Source organism: Cervus elaphus, chromosome 19, assembly GCF_910594005.1.
Source record: "Cervus elaphus chromosome 19, mCerEla1.1, whole genome shotgun sequence".
Taxonomy (NCBI): Eukaryota; Metazoa; Chordata; class Mammalia; order Artiodactyla; family Cervidae; genus Cervus; species Cervus elaphus.
Genome location: NC_057833.1, coordinates 65,589,901 through 65,611,619, shown reverse-complemented (window position 1 = coordinate 65,611,619; position 21,719 = coordinate 65,589,901). Strand labels below are relative to the sequence as shown.

General features: G+C 37.0%; 1 protein-coding gene across 4 annotated transcripts in view; it reads right to left on the bottom strand.

The window, feature by feature from the left end:
• The window catches only part of ANKRD28 (ankyrin repeat domain 28), a 198,333-nt gene that overhangs the window by 116,520 nt on the left and 60,094 nt on the right, over window positions 1-21,719 (bottom strand). For 2 of the 4 annotated variants that reach the window (XM_043875390.1, XM_043875391.1), the window contains one exon: window positions 2,836-2,919. In XM_043875390.1, coding sequence (XP_043731325.1) covers window positions 2,836-2,919 — 84 coding nt within the window. Of the gene's footprint in view, window positions 1-2,835; window positions 2,920-4,043; window positions 5,614-21,719 lie in introns of those variants that run through there. The other 2 variants (XM_043875392.1, XM_043875389.1) reach the window with 2 other exon arrangements.

Genomic DNA, 21,719 nt, shown 5'->3' with positions numbered 1-21,719 from the left:
AGTTCAATAAATCCCTGATGATGAGCTTCCGTTATGCCACAGGACGAACCTGGTGATTAACAATGACTTATCTAAGCAAAAAGCTAATCCCATTCTACCTCTGCTGGTGGACCGGTCTACAGTGGGCTTGTAACCAAGGAATCTCGGGGAGTTTTGTAGGGATTCTGAAAAAGATCTTTTGCTTGATTAAAGAAGAAAAAAAGGAAATTTACAGAGAGTTTCCTTTCCAGTTTCTCTGGTTGTTTGTCTTGAGTGCAGGATGCAGCAGTTATCTCTTTACCAGGAAGAGAAAGCCAACAGTCTCACAGAGAAACTCACCCAGGGCCATGATATTACTGTCTTAACCAATGCCCAAACACCCTGTTCTGGATTAAATTCCTGTATAAACAACAAACATATTTACTCAGATAGTCAACCACTTGTGGGCCAAAGTCTCCAAAAAGAAAACTCCCATATTTTCTAGTGAAATCATCTCAGGTACCTTCTACAATAAAAGACTTCCTTTCAGACCAAATTATATAAATGAATAATATTTTATATCAGTTTTAAAAAAATCAATTAGATACGTTACTAAGAAAGATGCTATTTAGTGGTCCACAGTATTCAGTACTTCAGGATATGACTCAAGAAGCTAACCTAAATTAATAACAATGTTTATTTAACAGTATAGAGACAAATCTGAACTCTTATACCCACTCTAAGTACAAAAACAAGTTTAAAAGATGTAAGTTTCAAAAAGATGTCATTCTCAAATACTCATTTGAATAAATTATTTTAGAAAACACTACTGTTGCACTGACATAAAGGTTAAAAATATTTTATTACCTATCTAGAATGAGTAGGTTTTATATTATAGAACAGTGTAAGTTTTATTACAAACATACACACTCGCCTGTTAAAATCCTATGCAATTCCTTATCATGGAGGATAAAAATAAGGGGAAAAAATTGCCATCCTAAGTTAGAAGAATGGCCAAAGACTTAACAAATATGATGAGGACAATACTGTCAACTAGCAAGAGTCATAGGAGTAAAGGAACCATAAAAAAATTGTCAAAACCCCATGGACCATTAAAGACAAAGTCCCCCTCAAGAAGGGTCTACTGATCTGAAACACTAACCAAGCTTTTAGTTCTAAGCGTGGTTCTATGTTTCAGACAAGAAATCAAGCTAGCAGATGTTAACAAACAAAATTTTAAAAGTAAGCAAAGAAAGGAATCTATAAGGAGAAAAGCAGAGACTAAAAGTCATAAAAGTTAAGAGGTCACATACTAGTTACAGCCACAGAACAGTTTCTAAGGACTTCACAGTGGAATAAACTGATTCTCAAAAACAATCTTTTGAGCATAAAACTTTTCAAATTTAAGATAATTTGATTATTATAACAGAAAAGCAGTTAGCTATAACAAGGCTTTATAGAGATATTAACCATGGTTAGTAGGATTATAGACCAAACTTCCTCAACAAGATGAGATTTGTTAGTTCTTAAACAGAACTAGTTTTTAAACAAACAAACAAAAAATAGTATGTTAAATAGAACAGAATGCCTTTTTCTCCTTCTCCTAAGTCTATACCCCTACAATTATTTTGTCTTGAGTAGACTCTCCAGGACACCCCAATTATATAAAGTAACCAGCACTTCATTTAAAATAAATCCTGAATGAGGTAAATGTTTCCAATAAATATAAACTTAAACACAATGTTTAAAGGAAAAATGTAATGACAGCATTTTGGTTACATTTTAGAATGTGAGGATGAATCATTTTAGCTAAAGATTCAAATTTACTCAGTTAACTCAACCTTTAAATATAAGATACTTCTTATATCTACTTAACATCAAGTGGTCACGATAGCACTGTCCAAAAGAACAGGGGAAAGATGAGAGCTGGAGATGAGCTGGCAGAACACGGCTTTCTTAGAACTGGCCAATCAATTCCAGGTCATCTGTTTTGCTGTTGCTATAGGGACCTTATGAATCACGACTTCTCCCTACTCTCCATCATTTAGAGAACTGAATCACATATGAAAAAGATACCGAAAACATTAACTTCCAGTAAAAATATATACAGTAAAAAATTTGACTGTATTACAGTTAATTATATATTTTCACCCACCTCAGCTTAGTAAATTAAAAAGTTTCACCACTGGATAAACATACACAGAATTATCTACATACCCACTCTTTCCAAAACTGTCCCTCACGTCAGTCCTGAATATTAAATCCACTGTATCTTTAAAAGTCTGAAGAACTTTCAAACAATGTTTTTATTTACTGTGATACCCAAACAGATGCATCTTTGTGTATAATGTTTACCATGATTACTTACAGAAAGCAAATTTGACCTCAGAACCAAGTTAGATATATTATAAATTTAAGACATGTCTCTTATTTTAAGTTCACAAAAAAGAATCCTCATCTGAATATTTAACAGTGAAGTGTCATGATGTCTATAACTTACTTTCAAATGGGATTCAGAAAAAGAAAGGAATAAATAAATGTGTAGTATAAATATAACTTGTGTAATTATTGGAGAGAAAGCAAATATGGCAAATGTTATCAATGCTGGAGGTTATATGAGTATTCAAAGAAGTTTTTCAACCTTTCTGTGAAAAATTTCAAAGTAAAAGGTGGGGGGAACAAAAATCCTTCACTGACTCCTAGTTGTCCTAGGTTTTAGTAATTACCCTGAATACACACGTCCAGTCCTTTCCTTTTTGCCTTAAGACCTTTCTACTTTGCTTAAAAAAACTTACAGAATTGTGTTATGTCTTTTAACAAAAATCATCAACTCTAGCAAAGTACGCTTCAAGGCTGGTATCAGTGAAACTGTTTTACCTGAAAGTTAACATCTTCTTTCTTAAATATTAGTGCTCGAACTTCATCAGGATCTCCATTAAATATAGCTTGCACCAGTGAGGGCTAAAATACAAGAGAGTAACAAAAACATTAATCACACCACATGGATGATTCTAAAGCTATTTCCACATAACTTTCAAATCTAAAATTTTTCTTTCCTATCACAACAATAATCACTTGGCTTTTGACATGAACCAAGTTTCATGAAGTCAAATCATATGAAAGTACAAGATTCCTCCTTGGAAAAAAGAGTAGGCCTAATTAAAAAAAAAAAAAAATCAATTCCTTATGACCAAAATTAGGTAGTATAATAAGCATAATTAGATTTTACATGAGTGGAAACCTTTTGTTTATACAGATGGTAAAAAGAAAGTATCTTCCAAATAAATACAAGTTAGACATTTCAACACATCCTTGCAGGACACAACTCGTCAAACCAGCAGTGTGACAAGGAGCCCAGAGGAAGGCCTCCATGAACAGCTCTGTCTCGGGCGCCCGAATAACTCGCATGAGTTAGCATTACATGTGTAAAGATAAAAATCCAAAGGAAACCTGACAGTTGATGAAAATCACTGCTATTCAAAGACCAAAAATTACTGTAAATTGAGTAACATGAAGAGGCAGACACATGCATGTCTAAATATAACAAGTTCTTAATCAACGATATAGCCTCGCTGATAAGGTATCACATTATACTCTAACAAAAAGTTAAATGACAAAGTTTTAAACATAAAATTAAAGATGAAGTCTGATTCTTTTTCTGTAACAGCCCTGCATGTAAATATACAAAATTCACTACAGAGAAGGCTGTGCCTCCGTGTTGCTGGCAACAGTCAACTTTGCTAAAACATACAGTTCCTCATACTTGCTACATCAGTTTCTAAAACCACAAAGTAAAAACTGAAATATGGGTGCTGTAGCCTACTATCCTCAAATTATTTTTTAAACTCATTTTAAGAGATTAAGAGATAAAGTCTGAAATGTTATCTAAACATCTGAAAAAGTGAAAATAGGAAATGTGTGTATTTATACACAAGTAATATTGCATCATACTCACACACCTATATTGCTTTCACTTGGGTTTTTAATGAAACTAGTGGAAATTAACTTGCATTTATTCTTAAAAAATAAAATTTACCCTGCTAGTTCAGTAAAAGATAGTAAACATATAAACTCTCGTATCTTACCAATACATTTCCCGAAGGTGGAGAATGTAGGGATTTATTTTCCTGTGGCAATTTAGAAATGAATGCAGGAGACTCATCTTCTACCTCCTCCAAAACAACAATACACACTCGACTCATTCGTTCTTTTAAAAAACTGAATTCTAAGCTATGTGATAAAAGTCACAGTTGGAAGAGCACAAGTAGTTTTTCCTCCTCTTCTGTACAGCACTCAGAATCATTCTTTGAAAAGCACAACTGGTTTTTTTTTTAAAGTTAATAAGTACTATCAGAAAAACTAAAGCTTAAAATTATAACTACATAACTTCCTAAAAAAAATAAAATAAAATCCCAAATTCTATTATTTTCTGTCTGGTTACTGTAAAACTTAAAAGAAATTTCACATCAACATGTCAAGAACTAAAACTGAGTCCGGAACAAGTTCATTTAAAAATATTTTTCTGCTACCAAAATAGTCATATTACTACTCTGTTTTACAGAAATTCACTTGCATAAAAAGATCACTGTTTGGGTGATAGCACCACACACAACAGAATAAGACGAGAAACAAGTGCTGAGACAGATGATCACAGCTATACCCACTCCTGCCTGCAAGGTCATAGTTACCAGCAGCTGGCTTGCTTATCACTGAAAATAAAATATGAAATCTCACTATTCGGTTTCCACTTCTAACTTGTCTTCACTTCTTCAGCTTCGCTGGTTTAATACAGATACTATCCAGAAAAAAGAAAAAAAAAAAATGCAGCTAGAGCTCTCAAAATGTTGCTCAGAGGTTGACAATTCTTTCTGTGTTTGAGAAAGAAAAAAAAAAAAACACTCTGCATTAATAGCAAAGCTGCAGTACATTTACATGCAATGAGTCAGACCACAAGAGACAATAGGACTCTTGGTACTAGAATACAGCTTGATTAATCCAGATATTCCATATAAGAAAAGAAACAGTTAGCTTAATTCCCATCGACAGCACAGGAAAGGCAGAGTGTTCATTCTTCCTCCATCAGGCAGTGGTCTGTGGCTGCTCCAGCAAAAGGGCACAGGCACCAAGCAGAAATGGTGTTAGCGGAGAATCCTAATGGAACAGGCAGGCTGCGAAGGAATTAGAAGGCATTTGAGCTCAAATTACGGCTTCAGGCTTTTCATTTTTAAAAAAGAGAGGGAGAGAACTCCAGTAGTTTATCATTCCAGTGTTTTCTTTGATCTCCACATGAATGCAGCTTCCATCAAAGAGTCTTCATTCAGAGGAAAAAACAGCAGACTGTGCATCTTCTCTGAGCCAACTACTTTATTCAATCATCTGCCTCTGTGCCAATATAGTTTCCTTCCACTGTGAAAACCGCTACAGTCTTCCTTTCCAGTCGATTTCAGATGCTTTCCTGTTCCTCATATGATCTTGCAAACCGCCAGTGACACCTCCAAATGAGTAGTAGGTCCTTAAATAACAGAGAACCTCAGGATCGGCCCCACAGAAGCATTCCAACTGAGCAACAGTCTGAAGAGCAAGGACTGCAGAACCGCAGGATGAAATGCCTAGTAATGCTCACATGTTACACTTACCAGAGAGCTGAGCTACTGCTCCGGATGTAACTTCCTCTAGCAGGAGAAAAAAATAGTGCGTTTGGACAGCCTTCACAATTAGAAGGTTCATGCCAGTTCTGTGACTAATCCAGATCAAACCAAAAAATTCTATAACTGAAAAATGAGTGCGCTTTTAACATTTTCCACTAAAAGCCACAAGGAAATCTGGTGTACTGCCTCTGCTGACTAACACTGGTTTTAGCAAGTAAACAATTCCAAACAGTTTAACTGCTTTCGTATGTTACAATATGGCAAATGTTTAACCCTATAGTGACAGCTGCAGTGAGAATGTCTGCAGTGAACCCATAAAAGAGAACTAGAGATGGAGGAGTATTTTATAAGACTCTAAATACCATACACCCAAGGTTTTCTTCCTATTTTCTCAAGACCATTTTTAATCTACTAGATGTATGTTATTTTCAACAATGTAAAGTTTATTTTTAATCTACTAGATGTATGTTATTTTCAACAATGTAAAGTTTAAACGAAAGAAATTTAAGATTCACTAACAATTTCTGAGTTGTTAAATTTAGTCAACCAAATCATATTTTGAAAGAGAAAAATGAAAATTCCATATTGGAGAAATTCTAATTATAAAATTCTACTAATCACTTGAATTTCACAAAAGAAACAATACTGTCTTTCCATCTGGATGTGCAACAAAGCCTTAAAATCTGTCAAACAGCTACATAAATCTATTGTTTCAAGTCCTTGGTAGTGAATTATCTACATGTCAAAAAGGTAAAGGGTTAACACAAAGTAAAGAATCTTCTGCCTCCCTATAAAAGTAATTATCCTGAAGCTACGAATAAGTGTCAAAAACAACCAATTTATAGTTGGTTTTCTCTGTTTCCTCCCCGTTTCCTGGTTTACTCAAGGATAGGGTTATTTTCCCACAGAAAAATGACAAAGAAAATACTATGATTCCTCCTCAATCTTTGTTCTTTCATCTGTCAACCAGCATTTTTATTAATAAACATAATAGCTATTCTTGAACATTTGTGATGTGCTAGATGTTACATTCTCATTTAATATTCACAATGGCCTTGCTACATTCCCATATGTAGAGAGAAAAAAAAAGGCTTAGAAATTATTATATCCATAGTTGGCAAATTAGTAAAGTTGTACCTAATTGCAAACACATGCTCTTTCTAATCTACTCTGCTTCCACTGACTGTACGCATACACTCTCATCTAAGAGTTATGCAATCTATAATACCAGACTACGAATGTGATATTAGAAGACAAATAATCTAAATGATTGTGAAAAGTTTAGGTAACAAAGGAACATACTATTTACGGCAATAATAGTCCCAAACAAGTTATTTTTAAATAGGTACTTCAGGGCTAGTGTTACCTCACACACTTAAGTCAGTTGACTTATCACAACATTAAAAAAAAAAAAAAAAGAAAAAAATCCAGCATAATATAAACAAGAAAGCCAGAATTTAACAACAAACTCCATTATCAATTTATGAAAAAACCTATAACCCTAACATAACTGTATTAAAATACTAAAATGTGCTAAAATTTCACTTAGTTATTTTAAAAAATATAAATGATTTTAAGTCAAATTAAAGACATGCAAGTATTCTGACATGCATGAAACCACTATAGTAACAATATACTGTCACTGTCAGGGGGCTTCGCCCCCCCAAACAAAATCTCTTTTTATATGGACAATTTTAGCTTGGTAAAGTCTCCAGTATATAAGTTCACCTACTTAGACCTAGGCAGGTACACCCTGTTTTCTTGCTCTAGGTCAAATTCCATACTTTGGTTTTTCCCAAATGGAAAGCAAGCTCCTTGAAAGCAGGGGCTATGTTACATACATATTGTTTCCTCCAATATCTTCCATCTGTAAATAATTTCACTGAAATAAATTCTATTATGTCATAAGACTCTGGAATAGAGTGGCAAAAATAGAAAAGACAAATGGGGGTAGGATTCATGTATTTTAACCAGTAAACATGGTGGTATTAAAGTGCAACACAATGAATTTTGTGCCTCTAGTGGGAGAGCAACTTAAATGTGTAAGTTGACAGTATATAAAACAATGATGGTGAATGACAGTTAAAACTATGGGCTCAGCAGTCAGCCTACCTGGAGCTCAGATTCCAAAGACAAAGCTGTGTCTTTGAGCAAGCTGCTTTAGTCCTTGAGTCTAAGACTTAGACTTCTAAGAATAATAATCTCCAGAGATTTTTACCTTGGAGACACACTGTAACAGAACAGTGATTGAGAAGATAGGCTCTGTAACCAAACTAATCTAATCTGGCTTCCTACTAAGAAACATAACTGTGTGACCTTGAGCAAGTTACTTAACATTTCTGTGAATCATTTCAGTATCTATTAAAGAGCTGAACAGAATCTATTCATGGTGTTATTAAGAGCAAAGTTTAAAATGAAGATAACAGTATTATTACAGATACTTAGGATAGGTAAAAGATATTCCTTGTGAAACCCTGGATACTGACAACCTTCCCTTACTAGGGAGGTGATTCCCTTCAGGGGTCAGAGATTCTACCCTGTTACTAAGTTTCCACCCTTTTCAGGCCTCTAGAGACTGCTAGAAACTTCTCTTTACACTCCAGTAACCAGACTAGTGCTTACCAAGTGTTATTGAGGGAGAGAGCAATAAACTTAGGCAAGAGGTTTTTGTATTCCTCCACATTCATTGTTTTTCACAGCCTAGGGAAAGAGCAAGAATAAAAAGTATTGGCTCATAATACAGTAAGTTATTTAAAAAATACTGAAATGTTATGTTAACAGTGCCATACAGCGCTGTCTCACATCTCCTACTGAATATGACAGGCCCCCTAATTTCAAGGAATTCACATCTTAAAGGAAAAGGACACAGGTAAGTGAGTACTGAAAAAACTGCCGTGGTTTAGTCGCTAAGTCCTGTCCCGACATTTAGCGACCCCATGGACTAACCCCAACTAGGCTCCTCTGTCTGTACTGAACAACAATACTGGAGTGAGTTGCCATTTCCTTTTCCAGGACATCTTCCTGATTCAGGGATCGAACCCAAGTCTCCTGTATTGGCATGAGGATTCTTTATCACTGAGCCACCAAGGGAAGCCACTGAAGAAATTAGGAATGGAGAAAAAAATTATGATGAAAAATTGACAATAACTATGCAAATTTAACTCAACACTGGGTTTTCTGCTATTTTCAGTTGAACAATGCAAGAAAATGTATTTTTTTTTCTTGAGGCATTTAATTTTTAGGCCATATCAGATTAACTTTTTAATAGGCCAACAATTTCAATGACAACTTCATAATCCTTCCATTCTTTAGATTAAAACGTATCCTCTCAAAAGCTTACTCCTACTTTTCACACAGAGTCAATTCATGGAAAAGCTGGCTCAAAATTCTCATTTTACTGATAAAAAGTTTAACATCCTGGAAGATTATTTTTAGGTTCCCCATTTTGTTACAACAGAATTTTTCTTGACACAAATGATTTTTCTTTTCTAAACAGCCAACCCAAAGCTCATCTTATCTCTTACAAATTCATAAACTCCAGATTGATTATTACAGAGTAAAATATTTTATTGAGGGTATGCTAAATGATTACTCTGCACCAAACTAGTCTGAGTATTAAAAAATAAAAGCTTGTGGTAAAAAATGGTGGGTTCAAACTATGTTTCAGAAACACTTCTCACAGTTCAAGGATCCTGAACAATCCTCTTGAGTTACATGCCTCCCCAGTCCATATACTTAGGAAAAAGTCTTGTGAACAGGTTTAAAAGGAAGCAGGGTGCGAGGAAGCAGGGTGGGGGGGGTGAGGTGCAGAGAATCAAGAAACAGTTGCTCTCTAGGCTACTGGTCAGATTTCCATGTGATTAGCACAGCCACTGCAAAAATGGCACTATATATTTTTTTAATGATGAATTCAAAATCTCTGAAAGAGATCAAATTTAATTCTCCATGTGTAATGTATTTACCAACTAGGAAAAGGTCAGTTTTCATTCCAATATCAAAGAAAGGCAATGCCAAAGAATTGCCAAAGGCAATACCACACAATTGCACTCATCTCACACGCTAGTAAAGTAATGCTCAAAATTCTCCAAGCCAGGCTTGAACTTCCAGATGTTCAAGCTGGTTTTAGAAAAGGCAAAGGAACCAGAGATCAAATTGCCAACATCTGCTGGATCATTGAAAAAGCAAGAGAGTTCCAGAAAAACATCTATTTCTGCTTTATTGACTATGCCAAAGCCTTTGATTGTGTGGATCACAATAAACTGTGGAAAATTCTGAAGGAGATGGGAATACCAGACCACCTGACCTGCCTCTTGAGAAACCTGTATGCAGGTCAGGAAGCAACAGTTAGAACGGGACATGGAACAACAGACTGGTTCCAAATAGGAAAAGGAGTACGTCAAGGCTGTATATTGTCACCCTGCTTATTTAACTTATATGCAGAGTAGATCATGAGAAACACTGGGCTGGAAGAATCACAAGCTGGAATTAAGACTGCCAGGAAAAATATCAATAACCTCAGATATGCAGATGACACCACCCTTAGGGCAGAAAGTGAAGAGGAACTAAAGAGCCTCTTGATGAAAGTGAAAGAGGAGAGTGAAAAGTTGGCTTAAAGCTCAATATTCAGAAAACTAAGATCATGGCCTCTGGTCCCATCACTTCATGGCAAATAGATGGGGAAACAGTGTCAGACTTTATTTTTTTTGGGGCTCCAAAATCACTGCAGATGGTGACTGCAGCCATGAAATTAAAAGATGCTTACTCCTTGGAAGGAAAGTTATGACCAACCTAGACAGCGAATTAAAAAGCAGAGACATTACTTTGTCAACAAACATCTATCTAGTCAAGGCTATGGTTTTTTCCAGTAGTTATGTATGGATGTGAGAGTTGGACAATAAAGCAAGCTGAGCGCCGAAGAATTGATGCTTTTGAACAGTGGTGTTGGAGAAGACTCTTGAGAATCCCTTGGACTGCAAGGAGATCCAACCAGTCCATCCTAAAGGAGATCAGTCCTGGGTGTTCATTGGAAGGACTGATGCTGAAGCTGAAACTCCAATACTTTGGCCACCTGATGCGAAGAGCTGACTCATTTGAAAAGACCCTGATGCTAGGAAACACTGAGGGCAGGAGGAGAAGGGGACGACAGAGGATGAGATGGTTGGATGGCATCACCGACTCAATGGACATGGGTTTGGGTGAACTCCAGAGTTGGTGATGGACAGGGAGGCCTGGCGTGCTGTGGTTCATGGGGTTGCAAAGAGTTGGACACGACTGAGTGACTGAACTGAACCAATTTTCTAATGTTTACCCAATCATACTTCTAAAATAGCCAATGTTATCTGAAGACCTCAAGTGGTTTCAACCTACCAGTACTGTATAATGATAAATAATAAACTGTTAACCCTTTCATCATTAATATTACTAATACTTCATAGTGCTAACACATTTAGTTCAGTTGCTCAGTTGTGTCCAACTCTTTGTGACCCCATGGACTGTAGCCCACCAGGCTTCCCTGTCCATCACCAACTCCTGGAGCTTGCTCAAGCTCATGTCCATCAAGTCGGTGATGCCATCCAATCATCTCATCCTCTCTCGTTCCGTTTTTCTCCTACCTTCAATCTTTCCCAGAATCAGGGTCTTTTCCAATGTGTTCTTTGCAAAGACCTATATTTTGCACCCATTTTTGCCATTTTCCATTAAACTAGAACATACAAGTTTTCACACAACAAAGACGATACTTCCCAGTTTCCCTTTAGTGAGCAGCCACAGGACAAACTTCTAACCAGTATTTTAAGTAGAGGTGTCATGTGGCTTCCAGAAAACTTTCTAGAAGAACAAATGGCATTATCCATCCTGTTTCCTGGAACATGAAAGATTGGCCACCATCTTAAACCAAATAAGGACCAGAGTCTAGCGTAGTGGAAAAGCAGGCTGAAGGGGCTCTGGGTCCCTGAGGACTCCGTGGGACAGAACTGCCATGAAAGTCCAAGACTGCCTACTTTCTGAAAAGTAGAAGTGTTAGTCGCTCAGTCATATCCCACTCTTTGCAACCCCATGGACTGTAGTCCACCAGGCTCCTCTTTCCACGGAATTCTCCAGGCAAGAACACTGGAGTGGGTATCCAGTTCTTCTCCAGGGAATCTCCCTGATGCGGGATCACACCTGGGTGCTCTGCACTGCAGACAGATTCTTCACTGCCTGAGCCACCAGGCAAGTCCACTTGCTTCCTGATTTTTGTGTTAGAGAAAAATAGTTCTGCCTTGTTTTGAGTCACTATGATTCTCAGTCTCTTTTCACATGGAGCTGAACCTAACTCCAAAAGAGAATCTTGTTCTTTCTTTAATCATCAATCAGTGGGCACATACCCATCCAGCCCTGTTCTTCTACCATTCACACTCTAGTACATGTTATAGCCACTTAAATTTTCAATAGATGAAATGCATTATAAACATTAGCCACAACAAATTTAATAGAAACAATCACTTATATACAATAACTTATAAACACAAGCCACAAAAAATTGAACAGAAACAATAACTGACCAGAAAACAGCTTGAAGAACAACCCACTATATTACACTGTATAAGCAAAGGAAAATCAACAGAGGGAAAATGAAACAAGTATTTATCACACATATTCTTGTTGAATCCTCCACTACCATTGGTGGGTACTATTTTACAATTTATATATTGAATATACAATTGTATATACAATTTATATGTTGTAAATGGAGGCTCAATAACATCCAGTCAGTCAATGACTCATCCATTCATCTGTATTTATTCATCATCTACTATGTGCTGGGCTTTTTTCTGCTAGGTCGAGAAAACAAAATTATGAATAAAAAGTCAATCTGTGTTCTGATGAAGCTTACCCACAAATAAATATTACAAAACTAGGAACTATGACAAACTGTAGAAGGAAAACAATTTTGGAGAGGAAAGATCTAAAGGAGGTCCATGTGGTTGGGGCAGCGATCATGAGGGACAAGGGCAGACGCAGCTGGAGAAACAGCAAACTCAGCTTACCCAGGGCTTTGTAAACCAAGTTATAAAGTCTGTATTTTTTTTTTTTTTTGTCATACATTGATATGAATCAGCCATAGATTTACACGTATTCCCCATCCCGATCCCCCCTCCCACCTCCCTCTCCACCCGATTCCTCTGGGTCTTCCCAGTGCACCAGGCCCGAGCACTTGTCTCATGCATCCCACCTGGGCTGGTGATCTGTTTCACCATAAATAGTATACATGCTGTTCTTTTGAAATATCCCACCCTCACATTCTCCCACAGAGTTCAAAAGTCTGTTCTGTACTTCTGTGTCTCTTTTTCCGTTTTGCATATAGGGTTATCGTTACCATCTTTCTAAATTCCATATATATGTGTTAGTATGCTGTAATGTTCTTTATCTTTCTGGCTTACTTCACTCTGTATAATGGGCTCCAGTTTCATCCATCTCATTAGAACTGATTCAAATGAATTCTTTTTAATGGCTGAGTAATATTCCATGGTGTATATGTACCACAGCTTCCTTATCCATTCGTCTGCTGATGGGCATGTAGGTTGCTTCCACGTCCTGGCTATTATAAACAGTGCTGCGATGAACATTGGGGTGCACGTGTCTCTTTCAGATCTGGTTTCCTCAGTGTGTATGCCCAGAAGTGGGATTGCTGGGTCATATGGCAGTTCTATTTCCAGTTTTTTAAGGAATCTCCACACTGTTTTCCATAGCGGCTGTACTAGTTTGCATTCCCACCAACAGTGTAAGAGGGTTCCCTTTTCTCCACACCCTCTCCAGCATTTATTGCTTGTAGACTTTTGGATAGCAGCCATCCTGACTGGCGTGTAATGGTACCTCATTGTGGTTTTGATTTGCATTTCTCTAATAATGAGTGATGTTGAGCATCTTTTCATGTGTTTGTTAGCCATCTGTATGTCTTCTTTGGAGAAATGTCTGTTTAGTTCTTTGGCCCATTTTTTGATTGGGTCATTTATTTTTCTGGAATTGAGCTGCAGGAGTTGCTTGTATATTTTTGAGATTAATCCTTTGTCTGTTTCTTCATTTGCTATTATTTTCTCCCAATCTGAGGGCTGTCTTTTCACCTTACTTATATTTCCTTTGTAGTGCAAAAGCTTTTAAGTTTCATTAGGTCCCATTTGTTTAGTTTTGCTTTTATTTCCAATATTCTGGGAGGTGGGTCATAGAGGATCTTGCTGTGATTTATGTCGGAGAGTGTTTTGCCTATGTTCTCCTCTAAGAGTTTTATAGTTTCTGGTCTTACATTTAGATCTTTAATCCATTTTGAGTTTATTTTTGTGTATGGTGTTAGAAAGTGTTCTAGTTTCATTCTTTTACAAGTGGTTGACCAGTTATCCCAGCACCACTTGTTAAAGAGGTTGTCTTTTTTCCATTGTATATCCTTGCTTCCTTTGTCAAAGATAAGGTGTCCATAGGTCCGTGGATTTATCTCTGGGCTTTCTATTCTGTTCCATTGATCTATATTTCTGTCTTTGTGCCAGTACCATACTGTCTTGATAACTGTGGCTTTGTGTGGAGTCTGAAGTCAGGCAGGTTGATTCCTCCAGTTCCATTCTTCTTTCTCAAGATTACTTTGGCTATTCGAGGTTTTTTGTATTTCCATACAAATTGTGAAATTCTTTGGTCTAGTTCTGTGAAAAATACCGTTGGTAACTTGATAGGGATTGCATTGAATCTATAGATTGCTTTAGGTAGAATAGCCATTTTGACAATATTGATTCTTCCAATCCATGAACACGGTATGTTTCTCCATCTGTTTGTGTCCTCTTTGATTTCTTTCATCAGTGTTTTATAGTTTTCTATGTATAGGTCTTTTGTTTCTTTAGGTAGATATACTCCTAAGTATTTTATTCTTTTTGTTGCAATGGTGAATGGTATTGTTTCTTTAATTTCTCTTTCTGTTTTTTCATTGTTAGTATATAGGAATGCAAGGGATTTCTGTGTGTTAATTTTATATCCTGCAACTTTACTATATTCATTGATTAGCTCTAGTAATTTTCTGGTAGAGTCTTCAGGGTTTTCTATGCAGAGGATCATGTCATCTGCAAACAGTGAGAGTTTCACTTCTTTTCCTATCTGGATTCCTTTTACTTCTTTTTCTGCTCTGATTGCTGTGGGCAAAACTTCCAACACTATGTTGAATAGTAGTGGTGAGAGTGGGCACCCTTGTCTTGTTCCTGATTTCAGGGGAAATGTAAAGTCTGTATTTTTTAAAAAATAATTTTTATTTGTTTGCTCAGGCTTTTCTCCAGTTGCAGAGTATGGACTGCAGGGAGCTCGAGCTTCAGAAGCTGAGGCACAAGGGCTCAGCAGGTGTGGCTCCCAGGCCCCAGGGCACAGGCTCAATAGCTGTGGCACACCGGCTCAGGGGCTCAGAGGCATGTGGGATCTTCCCAGATCAGGATCAAGTCACGCCTCCTGCATTAGCAGGTGGATTCTTTCTATCACACTTAGCAGGTGGACTCTTTATCAAACTTTACAACTAAAGTTTGTGGTTCTGATTAAGTGACTGGAAAGTTATTAAAACTTTTACAGCAAGGTTTGCTTTAAAAAGATCATCATAGTTTGCTTGAAAAAGATTAAATGGCTTCAGTGTAAAGAATGGACTGAAGCAGAAGAAAGGAAGCCAAAGGCCCAGTTAGGAGACCCTTGCAGTAATCCAGAAGATGAGTGATCTGATCTAGGGTGCTGGGCATGTGAAAGGAGAGACAGATACATTTTAGAAATGGGACTTACTGGCCATGCTAACAAACTGGATGCAGGAAGTAGGGATAAGGTGGTTTTTGACTTAGGAAACTGGTGCTTACTAGAGTTCAAGCAATTTGGGTCTTCTTCAGTTTCTAAATTTATAAAATGGGGACTATGATTTGTTTTATCTTATCCATGGTTCCTTCAAGCTCTCAGTTGGTTTCAAATGTTAATCCAAATTCTCTATCTTAGTATACACCTTCATGATTTGAAAACGAAGTGTTAATAATCCCAAAGCTGCCTAATTCTAGGTAGGTATAAAAACATTCCTAGAGAATGCTAAGATTATAATCTAAAAATCTTTTGGCAAGAATACTTTATTCCTAATGCATTCACCAAAATAACAATACCAAATAATTCAACAAATACCTAAATATTAATATTTCCACCCCACTATGTATACCACACCAAAGGATCACAAAATGTCATATATCATCGTCACCTTCAAAGACCTCAAACCACCTAGTGATTTTTTGGATATGACACCAAAAACACAGGCAACAAAAGCAAATATAAACAAGTGGGCAACAAACTAAGAAGCTACGAGACAGCAAAGGACACCACCAACAAATTGAAATGACAACCTATGTAATGGGAGAAAATATTTGCAATCCATATATCTGATAAGGGATTAATATGCAAGATATATAAGGAACTCATACAACTCAACAGCAAAACAAACAAAAAAAACCCAACAAAAAAACAAAAAACAAATAACCTGACTTTCAAAATGGGCAAAAAAACCTATGTAGGTTTTTTCTCTCTTTTTTTAAAGTAGGTATGTTTCTAAAGAAAACATACACATGACCAATGGGTACATGGTATTGTCATGTACATGACATAAGGTGCTCAACATCACTAATCACTAGGGTTATTCCAAGTGAAACCAAAATGAGATTTCATTTCACACCGTTAGGACAGCTAGTACCATAAAGATAAGACAACAAGTGTTGGTAAGAACATGGGAAAAAGGAAACCCGTGTACACTGTTGGTGGGAATGTAGACTGCTATAGCTAGTATGAAAGCCAGAGGGAGGTTCCTGAAAAAATTAAATATAAAACTACCACAAGATCCCACGATCTCAGTTCTAGGTATACATTCAACGGAAATTAAGCCCAGTATCTCAAAGAGTTATCTGGACTCAATGCAGATATAATGCAGAGTACATGGTATTACTGTACTCAATGCACCATTATTCACAAAGCCAAGAAATGAAAACAACCTAAGTGTGTACTGACAGATGAAAGGATAAATAAAATGTAGCATACGCACATGCAATGGAACATTATTCAGTTATAAAAATGAAGCAAACTGTGCCATTTCCAACAACACGGATGAATCTGAAGGATATTACGATAAGTGAAATAAGCCAGACACAGAAAAATACTGTGATTCCATTTATATGTGAAATCTTAAAAAGCTGAACTCATAGAGGCGAGGGCAGAATGGAAGAAATGAGGCTGGTAGTCGAAGGGTACAAATCTTCAGTTTTAAGGTGAATAAATTCTGCAGATCTAACATACAGCACGGTGACGATAGTTAACTACTGCATGTAAGCTTTGAATTTGCTGAGAGTAGATCTTGTGTTCTTATCACAAAAGCAAAAAAAAAAAAAAGGTAACTGCATGAAATGATAGACTTACTAGTTAACATGTTTAGCTTGACTGTAGTAATGATTTCATAATGTATATGTATATGTATATTTTATTGTCATGTCATAAACCTTAAACAAACACAATCTTTACTTGTCAATTATACCTAAATAAAGTTGGAGGAAAAAAGACCTCATGCGGCCTAAATGAGGTACTACATCATACATGAAAAAAACTAACATGTACAAGGTAAGAATGCAAGATAGTAAAAAGCAATATATATAGAAGACTTAAGTAAGAGGTACAGACTATACCTGTCACTAATGCAGTCACTGGTAAGAGTACAGTATATGAACTTATGAACTGTAATTGATATGTAAAGATACATTCTAACTGCCCACTTTCTAAAAAAACTAATGTCCTTTATAAAGCTATCTATTAGGTTAGCGCAAAAGTGACTGGTGTTGCACTGCTGAACTTTGCCATTTGATACCAGAATACATTCTTAAATAAATAAATGTGGTTATGTTATATGTCATTTTAATGCACATTTCTCACTTTATGTTTGTTTGCTCATGACCGATTACTTGCTGTTTATATTTATTTTAGACTAGGGAAATGATGTTACACAAAAAGCAAATTTAAGCGATTTTCTTACTGGAGTTCAAAATGGGTCATAAAGCAGCGGAGACAACTCACAACAATGCATTTGGCCCAGGAACCGCTAACGGATGTACACTGCAGCAGTAGTTCAAGCAGCTTTGCCAAGGAGACGAAAGCCTTGAAGATGAGCAGTGCAGGGGCTAGCTGTCAGAAGCTGACAACCACCAGCTGAGAGGATCATCAAAGCTGATCCTCTTGTAGCTACAGGAGAAGCTGCTGAAGAACTCAACGCTGACCATTCTATGGTCGTTCGGTACTTGAAGCAAACTGGAAAGGTGAAAAAGCTCAAAAAGTGAATGCCTCACGTGCTGTGTGCTAAGTCACTTCAGTTGCGTCTGACTCTTTGAAATCCAAGGACACTAGCCCACCAGGCCCCTCATGGGATTCGTGCCTCATAAGGCGAGGCATGAAAAAAAAAAATTGTTGTTTTGAAGCGTCACCTCCTCTTATTCTACACAACAACGAACCATTTCTTGATCGGATTGTGACATGTGACCAGTTATGACAACCGGTGATGACCAGCTCAGTGCAAAGCCAAATCTGCACCAAAAAGAGGTCACAGTCACTGTTTGGTGGTCTGCTACCCGTCTGATCCACTACAGCTTTCTGAATCCCAGCAAAACCATGACATGTGAAAAGCATGCTCAGCAAATTAATGAGATGCACCAAAAACTACAACAGCTGCAGCCGGCACCGGTCAACAGAAACAGCTCAATTCTTCTCCACAACAACGGCCGGATGCATGTCGCATACCAATACTTCAAAAGTTGAACGAACTGGGCTACGAAGTTTGCCTCATCTGCCACATTCACCTGACCTCTCGCCAACTAACCACCACTTCTTCCAGGATCTCAACAACTTTTTGCAGGTAAAATGCTTCCACAGCCAGCAGGAGACATGTATTTCTTTCCAAGAGCTGGTTGAATCCTGAGGCACCGATTTTTATGCTAAAGGAAAAAAAAATCATTGACAAAAATGTGTTGATTGTAGTGGTTCTTATTTTGATTAATAAAGATGTACTTGAACCTGGTTATGATGATTTAAATTCACAGTCTGAAACAGCAATTACTTTTTTACCAACCTAAATAAATTTCATTGTTGATAATTTTTCCTCCTTTAATTTACCAGAAAGGTGCCTTCTGAAAGAAACCAACAGTCTTCTAGCTAGAACATTTAATATCAAAACTCATTCTTCATCATATTTTGGAGAAAAATGTTGAAACAGTAAAACTATTTATAATGCAAGAACAGCAGTCAGCTACCCAACATGTAGATAAGTGCCACCTACTAGAAATATAAAGTGAGCCACATAGGTAAATTAAAATTTTCAAGTAAACATATTCTAAAATGGTGAGGCAGGTAAAATTAATTATAATAACACTCTGTGTTATCAAATATATCCAAAATACTGCATTAACTTGTAGTCAATATAGTTATCAGATACTTTACTATTAAAACTGTCTTCAAAATTTCCTGTAGAATTTAGAGTTAAAGCCTATCTCAATGAAAAGAGTAAATTATCACTGGAAATAACTGCTCTCTATTTAGATCACGTAAGTTTACAATACATGTGCTCAAGTTGTTCCAAGCATACTTAAAAGTTTTCCAATAACTAAGACAATTAAACACAATAAGAATATAGTTCCTCACTTACAACAGCCAGCCATTTGGCTGGTGACGATCACGTACAACACTGACTTAAATCTATTAAGAACCAACTTCAGTATGCTATCTACATTACTGTCTGAAGGAAAAGAACATAGTTTAGATTTTTATGGCAGTTCAGAGTCAGTAATACTAATATGCACTGTTCTACAGTAAAATAAACACCTCAGGAGATAATTGCCTTAGCTGATATTTCCTAAATATTTCTGTCTTAATTTAAATGGCTCACCAGTTCTTTCTTTGTCTCTTCTCTCAAAACATAAAAACATCTAATTTTATCACGGTACAAATCTTGGCTTGAAGGCAATAACATACTTTGTTATGAAACAAACTACATGAACTTTACAGGTGCCATTTTCTTTATTCAGAGGCCTCTTCACATACATTACTATTCCACATAGAGTTCATAAGTGTAACTTCACAAAAACTGGCTAGTCATCAGTCGGCACAGTATTTCTTCAGGTACCTTCTTTGTGGCAAAACGCTGTCCACTGGAGACGGGAATGGCAAATCACTTCAATATTTTTGCCTTGAGAATCCCGTGAAAAGTATGAAAACACAAAAAGATAGGACACTGAAACATTAACTCCCCAGGTCAGTGGGTGCCCGATATCCTACTGCAGAAGAGTGGAGAAATAGCTCAGAGGGAATGAAGGGGCTGAACTGCAGTGAAAACACCACCCAACTGTGGATGTGACTGGTGATGGAACTAAAGTTTGATTGCGTAAAGAACAATATTGCATAGGAACCAGGAATGTTAGGTCCATGAAAGCTGGGTCCATGGAATGTTAGGTAAATTGGAAGTGGTCAAACAGGAGATGGCAAGAGTAAACACTGACATTTTAGGAATCAGTGAACTAAAATGGATCAGAATGGGCAAATTTCATTCAGATGACCATTAAATCTACTACTGTGGGCAAGAATCCCTTAGAAGAAATAGAGTAGCCCTCATATGCAACAAAGGAGTTCAAAGCGCAGTACTTGGGTGTAATTTCAAAAACGACAGAATGGTCTCTGTTCGTTTCCAAGGCAAACCATTCAACTTCACAGTAATCTTAGTCTATGCCGCAACCACTAATGCCAAAGAAGCTGAAGTTGAACAGTTCTATGAAGACCTACTCTAGAACTAACACTCAAAAAAAAAAAAAAAAATGTCCTTTTCTTCATAAGGGGACTGGAATGCAAAAGTAGGAAGTCAAGAGATACCTGGAATAACAGGCAAGTTTGGCCTTGGAGTACAAAATGAAGCAGATAAAAGGCTAACAGAATATTGCCATGAGAACGCACTGGTCATAGCAAACACAAAAGACGACTCTACACGTGGACATCACCAGATGGTCAATATGGAAACCAAACTGATTACATTCCTTGCAGCTGAAAATGGAGAAACTCTACAGAGTCAGCAAAAACAAGACCAAGAGCTGACTGTGGCTTATCATGAACTTCTTATTGCCAAATTTAGACTTAAATTGAAAAAAGTAGGGAAGAACACTAGACCATTCAGGTATTACCTAAATCAAATCCCTTATGATTATTCAGTGGAAGTGCCAAATAGATTCAAGGGATTAGATCTGATAAACAGAGTGCCCGAAGAACTATGCATGGAGCTTGGTGACACTGTATAGGAGGCAGGGATCAAGACCATCCCCAAGAAAAAAAAAGGCAAAATAGTTGTCTGAGGAGGCCTTACAAATAGCTGAGAAAAGAAGAGAAGCAAAAGACAAAGGAAACAAGGAAAGATACATCCATGTGAATGCAGGGTCCAAAGAAGAGCAAGGAGAGATAAGAAAGGCTTCTTCAGTGATCAATGCAAAGAAATAGAGAAAAACAATAGAATGGGAAAGACTAGAGAGCTCTTCAAGAAAATCAGAGATACCAAGGGAGTATTTCATGCAAAGATGGGCACAATAAAGGAAAGAAATGGAATGGACCTAAGAGAAGCAGACGATATTAAGAAGAGGTGGCAAGAATACACAGAGGAACTATACAAAAAAGATCTTTACGATCAAGATAATCAAGATGGCATGATCACTCACCTAGAACCAGATATCCTGGAATGCAAAGTCAAGTGAGCCTCAGGAAGCATCACTACGAACAAAGCTAGTGGAGGTGATGGAATTCCAGTTGAGCCATTTCAAATCCTGAAAGATGATGCTGTGGAAGTGATGCGTGCAATATGCCAGCAAATCTGGAAAATTCAACAGTGGCCACAGGACTGGAAAAGGTCAGTTTTCATTCCAATCCAAAAGAATGCTCAAATCACTGCACAATTGCATTAATGTCACACACTAGCAAAGTAATGCTCAAAATTCTCCAAGAAAGGCTTCAACAGTATATGAATCATGAACTTCCAGATGTTCAAACTGGCTTTAGAAAAGGCAGAGGAACCAGAGATCCAATTGCTAG